This window comes from Sturnira hondurensis, unplaced genomic scaffold (assembly GCF_014824575.4).
Source record: "Sturnira hondurensis isolate 20B ecotype Veracruz unplaced genomic scaffold, ASM1482457v3 Scaffold0020237, whole genome shotgun sequence".
Lineage (NCBI taxonomy): Eukaryota > Metazoa > Chordata > Mammalia > Chiroptera > Phyllostomidae > Sturnira > Sturnira hondurensis.
In genome coordinates, this window is record NW_028092868.1 from 6605250 (window position 1) to 6616062 (window position 10813).

The 10813-nt window shown below is 43.2% G+C and overlaps 1 protein-coding gene across 1 annotated transcript; it reads left to right on the forward strand.

The window, feature by feature from the left end:
* Nucleotides 1–2852: 2852 nt before the first annotated feature.
* Nucleotides 2853–10465, forward strand: MRPL44 (mitochondrial ribosomal protein L44). The gene is made up of 4 exons (XM_037029258.1): nt 2853–3092; nt 4467–4935; nt 8491–8669; nt 9821–10465. Exons 1-4 carry the CDS (start codon nt 2917–2919, stop codon nt 9990–9992), a joined length of 996 nt encoding a protein of 331 aa, XP_036885153.1. The 5' UTR covers nt 2853–2916; the 3' UTR covers nt 9993–10465.
* The last annotated feature ends 348 nt before the right edge of the window (nt 10466–10813 follow it).

The window sequence follows — 10813 nt, forward strand, 5'->3', positions numbered from 1 at the left end:
AGACATCCTTTTTGTAAGGCTTGCACAGTTTCATGACTAAACAAGCCATCGGGCAACTTTTTTTACAACAACAAATGTTTATTTGTTGGGTGCCTCATATGAGGCCAGCACCATTCCAAAGGCAGCTGTGCTTAAGCGAGACAAAATCGCTCTAGGATTAGAACTTCTATTACACTGAAAGAACCAGATAATAAACAAAATAAATAAACTACAAAGTACATTAACAGATATTAAATGCTGTCGAGAAAGTAAAGCTGGGAAGGTTGATAGGGACTCTAGGAGGTGTTGCAGTTTTACATAGTATGATGTGGTAGATCGGGAGGTACTCTCCACCCATTCAACTTCATGGAAGAGGGGTGGTCAGCAGGCATTCTCCAGCTTTCATCTCTTTCAGAGTCTGCCTTAGCTGCAGAGAGCCACCACGCTCAGCTATGCCCTCCATGGAGCAACCTGAATTCAGTAACTAAATGAAACATTAGTATAAAGGCAGGGCCACTGCAACCTGCCCAGGACACACTGATGAGCAATACTGGCTTCAGAACTCTCTCCTGGGTTGGATGACGCTTTGCCAGGCCTGCATTGCAGCTGACTTCATTGGCCTACTCCTGTTACAGCTCCCTTCACAGCTATGGATCCCTAATAAACACCCTGTGTGCCAACTTCTGTCTCAGCATCTGCTCCTGGAGAATGCAACCTGAGACAGGTGGCCAGGGGAGGCTTCAGGAAGAAGGCGACATCTTTAGCTAAGAAGGAGAGGAGGAAGTAAGCTATGTAGAAATATGGGAGAAGTGTTGGCCTGGAAAATGAGACAGTGAGTGCTGAAGGCCTTGCAGTGAGGGCAGGCTTCCGGGTATCTAGGATTAGCAAGACAGCTAGGATGCTGGAGAAGAGTGAGTGAGAAGTGCAGACAGAAATGAGGACAGAAGGGTCACCAGACAGACCACATCAGGCCTGAGGAATAGAAGGACTTTGGTTTTGGGGGGGAACTGCCCCACCTGGTTTCAGAAGCTGTAAGCCCCACTTGGCTAAGGCTGAGTGAGCGACCTTCAGACCATAAGCCACTAAGGAGACAAAGTGTATCTCCCTGGCAGGATGCCACCTCTGCCCCTTTTACTTCTGCCTGGTCCCCAGTGCTTGATCCATTAGCCAATGTTGCGTAAGATTCCTCAAGGGAAGAATGACCTAACACAGGCACGATCATGGGGCCCCCAGGGAAGGACTTGTGGGGGCAATAGCAAAAGGGAATGATGGACCCTCACCCCTCAGCTTTGACATAGCCTGTGTACTCATTCTGTCTGTGAGAGGTCTTCTAATCTCTTGGCTGCCTTACTTCCCCTGACTGACTTAAGCCTGAAATAATGACAGAGGATGGTGCAGCCTTGTGCTGGAAAGGGTGAGTTCCCTGGGCAATCAGGCCTAAGAAATAATACATAAAATCCTGTGAAATGACAAGCGTCTGATCGGGAAATGAGTTTGTTTCCCAAAGTTTTATAGCCCTTTAGCTAACTGACCCTGACTGAGAATGAGCCCTCATAGTTCTTTGTATATTATCATTGTTTGATTCTTACTACCTGATAATGATCCATGAGCTTTATCTGTATTCCTGTGCAAATGAACCCAACAAAAGCCATTGAGGAAAAGGCTCTTGAGCCTTCTCCTTTGAGAAACTGGCCACCTTTCCTCAAGCAGACTTATTCTCATCTGTGGCAGGGGGTGAGGGGGGCTGCAAGCAGAGCACCCCCCCACACACAGTTTTTACTTTAAGTGAGATGGAAAACCATTGGAGAGTTTGAGCAGAAGACTGGCTTAATCTGCATTTTATTTTTTAAATTAAATTAAATTTAATTTTTGACATCAATTTAGGGCCACGATTATTTTAGAATAACTCAACCTACTCTGACCCTGTTTATTTTGAGAATCTGAGGTAGCTTATTTTTCACAAGTGAATATTTCAGCATACATGTCTAAACAGTAAAGACTTTAAAGACAAAAATAAAATACCACCATTGTAAACCTCCAATAATTCTCTGGTTATATTTTTAAAAACTTGTCAGCATTCAAATACTCCACATTTCCTTTATTTTTCCAGTTGATTTGTTCCAACCAGGGTCGAACACAGGAGTCCAGTCTGCGTGACTTCAAGGCAGGCGATGCCCCCAACAAGAGAGACTGCAGAAAGAGGTTCTTTGAGGGTCTAGATGTTCAGCAGGCAGCTCAAAATTGGGAATTCAGACAAGTCATCCTTTGTAAATTAGTTTTTTAAAAAGTTATGTTAAGCTTGGTAGGACAGCAATAAAATAATAAGGCTAAGAGTGCAAGATTAAAAAAAAAAGACATATACACCCACTGTTCCCATGTCGATGTATTTCCCCCACATCTTCATTTTTTTCTAAAGCATTTTTAAAGGTTGTTTTAAACTAAAAGTTTTCATTTCAGCTAAGTCAGTAACTCTTTGTCCAGGACTCCTGAAACGAAGGGTTTTTGGAGACAGACCAGATAAATATTTACTCAAATAGTTGCTCCATTTATGATCTGGAACTAAGACTAAATATATGATGCTGGGAAGTTTGTGGTTTTTTTGGAACTAGTGTTTTCTTTAAACTGAATGTAAAAAAAAATTTTGTTTTGCTTTAACGGGAAAGAAAGGAACAAGGGACAATTGACAAGGCGAAGCAACCTCCTTCATAAATTTCTGGATCCAAACGCCCTCCACCGCCTGCTCACCCGAGAGTGATTGGGAGCTTCGCCAAGTACCAGCGCTCGCTCACGCGCAGTGGGACTCCACCACGACAGCCCCTCCCACTGAGCGCTGGCCCCGCCCAGGCCTGCCGGAGTGCCCCAATTCCGACCGGGCTGTGTTACCGCTACACTGTTCCGACGTCTTTCCTTCCTCCCTCCGTTGCCCTGTCCCCTGCAATGGCATCCGGGTTGGGCAGGCTGCTATTGTGGGGGCCTCGCTGCCTCTTGACACCGGCCATCCCTCCTCGAGCCCCGCCAGCTCGGGGAGTGAAGGACTTCCGCGCAGCCGTCCGCTTCCAGAAGGAGTTGGAGCGGTGGCGTCTGCTCCGGAACCCGCCGCCGCCCGTTCGCCGGTAGGGGCCGCCTGGGGAATGGGTCAGGGGGGCGATCGAGGAGCTGGGACCTCCCGCTTGGCTGCCGCCGGGCGGCCTGGAGCGGTCCTTCGTCGCTAACCCGCGCCTGGTTCGAGCCTAGGACGTTTGCGATGTAAACACTCATGGGACGAGGACGCGTGGACTGAGCCAAAGATGCTGGATTTGTGCCGCGCGTAGAGCGGCTGCCCCCCACGCGTTGGAACTCCCATTTAGAAGCCTGTCCACTGCGATAAGAGAAGAAAGCGCTCCACAGCATTGCGATTTAAAGGAAGAAAAAAATTAAGTGTATTTCACCACAATTCCGCTGGGTAGAGTAAAAGGGAAACATTTTAAATTTAGGTTTTTGCTCTAATTAATTGTGTCTCAGTAATAGAAGCTCCGGTAGAAAGAGACGCAGATCTTCATAGGACCAAATCAGATCCTACTGTACACCAGATTTTGCATCTTTTTCTCTCAAATAATGTGTGTGACGTCTCGTCGTGGCAGTATAAATAGATGCACTTTGCTCTTTTGTGGCTACATTTACGGGCATTTGAGTTCCATATCATTGCTATTACAACTGATGTAATAGTCCATAGCTTTGAAGTTTTTACTCCTTTGGAGATTTAATATGAAATTTCGACAGCTACTTTAATGATGCCCCCGCCCCCCTAAAAAAAGTTAGGTAATGTGGTTTATACACCTACTAGTAGGAATATGCATGCTCATATTCCTGTACTGTGTGAACACAAATATTAACATCTTTTCCTAATATTATTTCTTTTTAATTCGCATTTCTCTGATTATTGTGAGGTTAGTCATTTTAGGATTTTATAGTTAGAAGAAATTTGTGGATTACATACACATTTTATTACTTATAATTCAGATCTTTATACTTTGCTTCCCTCTTTTACTTAAAAGTTTTATTTTAGGTTAACAGTCTTTTAAAAAAACCCTTTCAGTCATTCTTGGGAATGATTTTGAACTTCTAGCCTACTTCTTAATTGCTAAATTTGTTTTCAGTAAAATATATGATAAATACAATGTATTTATTGTTTGTGGCTTGAACCTGTGAAATTATCATCTGTATTTCACACCTAGGTGTTAAGTGTAGTTGCATGGTTAGAGCGCTTTAATGTAGCAATTGACTCAAAGGCAAAAATATTCCAACAGTGTGCCTAGCACGGAACAAATAATCATCTGACTGGAATTTTAACTTTAAAAAAATCAAAGCATGGCACTAAAATGAAAGTTTTGTGACATTTCCTGTATATAACTAACATAACTGCATCATCAGTGAAAAATCTTTGCACCATAGTAACATCCCTCTGTTTTCCTCGCCATCTATTGCTGTCTTCTGTTTCCTGTCTGCAGGTCTGAGAAGCCCAACTGGGACTACCACGCCGAGATACAAGCATTTGGACACCGGCTGCAGGAAACCTTTTCCTTGGACCTTCTCAAAACTGCATTTGTTAACAGCTGCTATATTGAAAGTGAGGAGGCCAAGCGCCGAAAGCTTGGAATAGAGAAAGAAGCTGTTCTTCTGAATATTAAAGATAATCAAGAACTCTCTGAACAAGGGTCCTCTTTTTCACAAATGTGCCTCACCCAATGCCTCGAGGACGCATTCCCACACTTGCCCGCTGAAGGCCTTCAGAGTCTTGTTGACTTTCTCACTGGCGAGGAGGTCGTGTGTCACGTGGCTAGAAACCTGGCGGTGGAGCAGCTAACGCTGAGTGCGGAATTTCCAGTCCCCTCGACGGTGTTAAGGCGGACTTTCTTTGCAGTAATTGGAGCCCTGCTGCAGAGCAGCGGACCTGAGAGGACGGCACTTTTCATCAGGGTAGGTCATTTTTTTTTTAAGATTTTATTTATTCACTTATCTTTAGAGGGGAAGGAGAGAGGAAGAGAAACATCAATGTATGGTTGCCTTTCATGCATCCCCTGCTGGGAGTTGGCCTGCAGGGAACTGACCTGCAACCCAGGCATGTGCCCTGACTGGGAATCAAACTGCGATCCTCTGGTTCGCAGGCCTGTGCTCAATCCACTGAGCTACACCAGCCAGGGCACGGTAGGTCATTATTAATTGCACATACCGGGACAAGTCTGAGATAGAAAGAAAAATTTATTTTTGTCATTCGCATCTGTGACCTTCGAAGGCTGTGTGTGAAATGAGAGAGACCTAAAGCTTTTTCATGGTAGTATATTAATTATTCCAGTTATGTCTCATTGAGAACCTTATCGGGAATGAATATGAGATGCTGGCTTGTGAATTTGTAAGGACTGCGGGTCATGTCTTTAGTTTCGCACCCTGAGGTCCAGGGAGAGTGCCCACGTAATAGGTGCTTAGTAGCTGTGTAGTGAGTGAAGAAGACGGAGGGAACCACTGGAGGGCCGAGTGTGCTTCAGAACCATCAGTAGTAAATCTTGGGTTTCTGATTTCCGGTGACGTCCATCTAGCTTCTTGTGAGCCAGCAGCTTAGCTAATTAAGACAAAATGTGATCCATGTGACTTGGCTGCCACTGTCCGTTTAGAAGTCATTAACTGAGAGAATTTTTATCCTGTGCATTGGAGAAAAGCATGAGTTTTTGGTTACTCTTACATAATGAAAAGTCCATACAATCACCTTAAGTTAAAAAAGAAAACAAACAAACCAGTCTTGATTCAGACATTTGCATGTGGTACCTTTTAAACAAGCATCCCTTGCTGTTGGAATCTATCCATTTAGTTTTGACAAGGAGTTTGATGATTTTTATAGAGAAGGAGATCTGTATTTACCAACACTCGGGCTTCGTTCATAGGTACAACCTGTCTTGCTTCCCCTGCTAAGGCCTGTGACAGGTCTGCCGTGGGAAGAGGTATGTTAACTGGCCCTTGGGGAGTGGGAGCCCAGGGGAGGAGGAGGAGAAAGGAGAACAGATGGGTACTTGGCTTGCGGACTGTGAGTTAGTGTCGTGCTTTCTGAACCTGGTCGACAGTGAAAACGGGCTCTGATGGACACTGTGTCCCCTGCTGGAACCTTCCAGCCGTGCTCCCTGACATGGTGTGGGCTGCTCCTGTTTTTCTTGGTGTGTGCTTTCCTGGATAGATTCTTTAAAAATGGCTACCCTCTGCAAGTCCCACCTCGTGTCCTCAGGAGTTTTGTGCCCGAGACGTCCGCCCCAGACTTCCCTCCACTCCTGCAGGCGGCCCCTGCCGGCCTCCTGCCTTTAAGCCAGGAACAGCGTTGGCTGCCAGCTGACCGTCCACCCTTGTCCCAGGTCGGAGGTCGTGGACACTGTCGAGGCCCCTGGGCTCAAGGGGAAAAGGAAAGTGTCCCCTGCTCTCATCTCCCAGAATTAAGTAGCTTTTTCTAAAGACGTTCTCACAAGTCCTCCCTTCATTTCCAGTTCTTTTTTTAATCGCCCTGTCTTCTTCGGAGTCTTAGAGCCCTCTCAACAATTTTCTGTCACTTTCTCAAGATTTCTGTGAGGTTGTTGTGAGAGCATTCTAGAAATACCTGCTCACCGTGTTTTCATGCCCCTTTGACAGTTCCAGGCGTAGAGCCTGTTAGATAATTCCGAGACCTATGCCTAAGTCAAGAGCGTTTGTTTAGTTTAGATTAGTTTTTTTTTTTTTTCCCCATCCCAGACCGGACAGGTTGGAGTTGTCCCATTGTTCATGCCAGGCCCCGAGCTCCCTGAGCTACGCAGGACGCGGTTTTTGCCTTGAGGGTCACCGGGCACACGCAGTGGGACATGGGAGGCTGTCACAGAGGCGCTAGAAGGCGCAGAGGCAGCCCTGGCAGGGTTGGGGGGTTACAGAGGGCGCGCTAGCCCCGAAGGACGTTCCAGGAAGAAGCCCTGAGGATGAGTTTGTGCTTGGGAGCCGGCAAGCCAAGTTGTGTGGCCGGATTGTTTTAACTCTGGAAAGGGGGTGGGAGACAGCCTGGACCTTTGAGAGCCAACATGTGGAAGTTCTTTTAAACTCGGTGCTCCTCAGAACATGGCTTGGCAAAGGGGCATGAGCATCACCGAGAACTATTAGAAATGCAGGTTCTCGGGCACCACCGCAGACTCCTGAATCAGGATCTCTGCACCGGGGGCCTAGGGATCTGCTTTAGCTAGCTCTCCAGGTGCTGCTTTGCCCCCCAAATTTGAGCGGCACTGTTCTTAGCCCAGTGAAGGAGTGTGTATCTGATGGTCTTGTCAAGGCTAATGTAGAGCCAGCCGGACAAGGTTTAGATGGTGGATCTCCATGATCAGATGTGCATTTTAGAGACGATTCTTCACACTCCCTCCCTGCTGTGGGGAGCTGAGATTGGAATAGTCAACCACGCACACCCTACTGAATGCTCTGATAATAAACTAATAAGATCAGGAGGCAAGAGGAAGGAATAGGAGGCATAGGTAATCACCCCAGAGATCTTTTTCTATATTCCTAGGACCGTCTTAGGCATTAGAATTATTTTTGCTTACCCTACAACAGGTTACTCTATATGGAAAGTTACAATCCAGCAATTGATACATGGGTGAACAACCGTGTATATCTTGTAAGCATTCTGTCTCTGTACATTAAAAGACTCAAAATCCCCGGCTGAGAATGGCCTTATAAATATTTTTTTATTAACCAAGCTCAGGAAGTATTGTAATGAAAGTGACTGTAATTCATGAACTAAGAAATCTTTTCTTTTTTATTTCTCCCATCCTCTCCTGTTTACCCTTCTTGTTACACAGTTTGTTAACACAGTGTATCATTGTGAAAAATCAATGTTTGTTCCCATATTTCCTATACAATATAATTCATTGCCAAAAAGAATTCTGCTTTGAAAGTTCATAATTAGTTCCTCAGTTCTTTAAATTTAAAGTATATCAAGTCCTAAACACTTTTTAAAAAGGCAGTTAATGTGAACCTTTTACCACTGGTCAGGTGGGTGGAATCAAAGCATCTTCTTGAGGGTGTTCTGGGGAGGGTCCGAGGGCTAGGGGACAGTGAGACCTCGCATCCTCGGCCCTGCCATGGTCTCCCTGGCTTCACAGCCACCAAAACCGTGAAATTATTATGTCAGTGACTGTTTAAAATCATGAATTTGCACGAAAAAGTAGTGGTACCTAGAAGGCCCTTGGTGCCTTTTTATAAGAGTTTCTGCCAGAAGTTATTACTGTTTATTCATTAATTAAACCCTTTAAAAATATTTTTCTTACTGATAAGAATATATTTCTAAATTATGAGACAGGATTTTGCCTTCAACTATGATTATTGTAATAAAATTTATATAACTATATGGGAAGGCAAAGGAATAGTGCTTTTTCTTTTATTTCTCATAAGTTTTTAATTTCTCTTAAAATAGTACCTTGAATTATAGTCTTTATTTTCTTTACACTAATTTAAACATATAAATTGTATTTTTATGTGCAGGACTTCTTAATTACTCAACTAACTGGAAAAGATCTCTTTGAGATTTGGAATCTAGTCAATCCCATGGGGCTGTTGGTGGAAGAATTGAAGAAAAGAAATATTTCAGCTCCTGAGTCTAGACTGACCAGGCAGTCCGGAAGCACCACAGCTTTGCCTGTGTTTTTTGTTGGCTTATACTGGTTAGTAAGAGTTTAATTTTAATTTCTTAACATTGTTTGGAAACCTTAAAAATAATTTTTCACGATTCCTTAGTAAAACCTCTAATTGCATTAAAAGATTTTTGAAAATCTCATTCCCGTGATTATCTGAGTACTACTTCCTTTCTTGTGGGCCATTCTTAGGGAGAGGTACGTAATCTGTGGACTGCTAATAGTATCTTTTTTATTTCCCCTGAATTTCTTTTTAAATTTTTTTGTTTTTTATTTTCTTTTTTAATTACAGTTGACATTCAATATAATTTTATATTGGTTTCAGGTATACAGCATAGTGGTTGGTCAGACAGTTACATGATTTACAGAGTGATCTTCTGATATTTCAAGTACCCACCTGGTTACCACACTTACTTAATACAACATTATTGACTATATTTCTTATGCCATACTTGACATCCCATGACTACTTGTAACTGCCAATTTGTATTTCTTAATCCCTTCACCTTTTTCATGGTAATAGTAGCTTTTAATAACCAACTATTACTATAGAATTTCATGGCATATATGTTAATCTGAATATTTCTGTAGGAAAAAATAAAAGTTTTGACTTAACTTTTACATATTTAACCCTAATCCATACTTACAACAGTTTTAGCTGAGCCAAGACTGGAAAAGGAAGGGTTTAGTTGTCAAATGTATACGTATTATGTACATCAACTTATGCTCAGAACTTTCTGGTGTTCTGAGTAACAGTTGACCTGCCCCCAGTTGAATTCAGGTGGGTTAGAGTGTTAACTGTAAACAGTGAGTATCTAAGATAACTAAGAATTTAGGTGACTGTTTTTCTAATCTTTAAATGACGTGGGCCTTTATAGCTATAAAGGCAGTGGAGGGCATCACAAAGGAGAAAATAGGTGGTGTTGTACAGTTTCATTCAATCCAAGCTCGAAGCAAAATGAAAAGATACTTCTTGCTTCTCAGGCTGGCAAGCCTTAAACATTTCTCTTGTCAGCAGTTCACAAATACTGTTGCTGATAGAAAGAAACAATGGCAGGATATTTCTGTTCCTCCTGGTGGGTAGTGGCGCCACAGTGAGATTTACAGGGGGAAACGGACTTGTGGATTGTGCTTAGTGATGCACCAGGTACTTTCAGACTGCTGCTGTTCTTTTACCCTAGTGACAAGAAGTTGATGGCAGAAGGACCTGGGGAGACAGTCCTGGTTGCAGAAGAAGAAGCTGCTCGAGTGGCACTTAGGAAACTGTACGGCTTCGCGGAGAACAGACGGCCTTGGGACTATTCCAGGCCCCCAAAGGCTTTCAGAGCGGAAAAGACCCTCACTGCCAGCTAGCCGGCTGGAGCCGGAGGAGCCTGAAACGTGCCTCCCATCCAAGTGCAGCCCAGGCCCAACCCTGCTCAGCCTCCGAGGCCAGACGAGATCGGGCACATTCAGGGTGGTACGGCCGTAGGTGGAACCTGAAATTTGTAAGCAAAACGTGGAGACAGGTGTCACAGGTGTTCAAATTGTAGAGAAGTGCTTTATTTCTCATATTGAGTTCTTCAAATTAAACAAGTATTCATCGGGGCATGTGTTTTCTTTTGTTTTTTAAATTTTTTTAATCATTTTTGTTTTGTTGTCTTTTTTGATGTTTTCCCAATAAATTTTTACTAGGTTCTTGATTTCATTATTGTGTATAACTTGTACAATTAGATGTATTTTATATCCTTCCAGCTTTGAGGTATCATAATTTGAATGTATGTTTTAAATGCAATGCCAATTCAAACATGCAATGCCAATAAAGTTATTCTTCTCTAATTATTTAATTGTAGTTTAATTTGATTTAGCCAGGTGAATGAACTTTGCCTCTGTAATATAATTTTAGCTAAAATAGTAATGTCATAATTTAACTTTTAAAAATGTAAGGTGTGTACTGTAGCAACTAGGTATTTATACCATTTCTAGATTCCATCTAGGTTTTAAAATATGTATACTAATTGATTATATGTTTTTCAATAATTTTATTTATTTATTTTTAGACAGAAGGGATGAGGGGGAGAAAAAAAGGGAGAGAAACATCAATGTGTGGTTGCCTCTCCTGCACTCCTGTATTGGGGACCTGGCCCCCAACCCAGGCATGTGCCCTGACTGGGACTCAAACTGGCAACCCTTTC

Coding starts and splice junctions, on each gene's coding strand:
- MRPL44 (XM_037029258.1), top strand. CDS start 2,917: ATGGCATCCGGGTTGGGCAGGCTGCTATTGTGGGGGCCTCGCTGCCTC. Junction 3,093..4,466: donor CCGCCGCCGCCCGTTCGCCG/GTAGGGGCCGCC, acceptor TCCTGTCTGCAG/GTCTGAGAAGCCCAACTGGG. Junction 4,936..8,490: donor GGACGGCACTTTTCATCAGG/GTAGGTCATTTT, acceptor TTTTATGTGCAG/GACTTCTTAATTACTCAACT.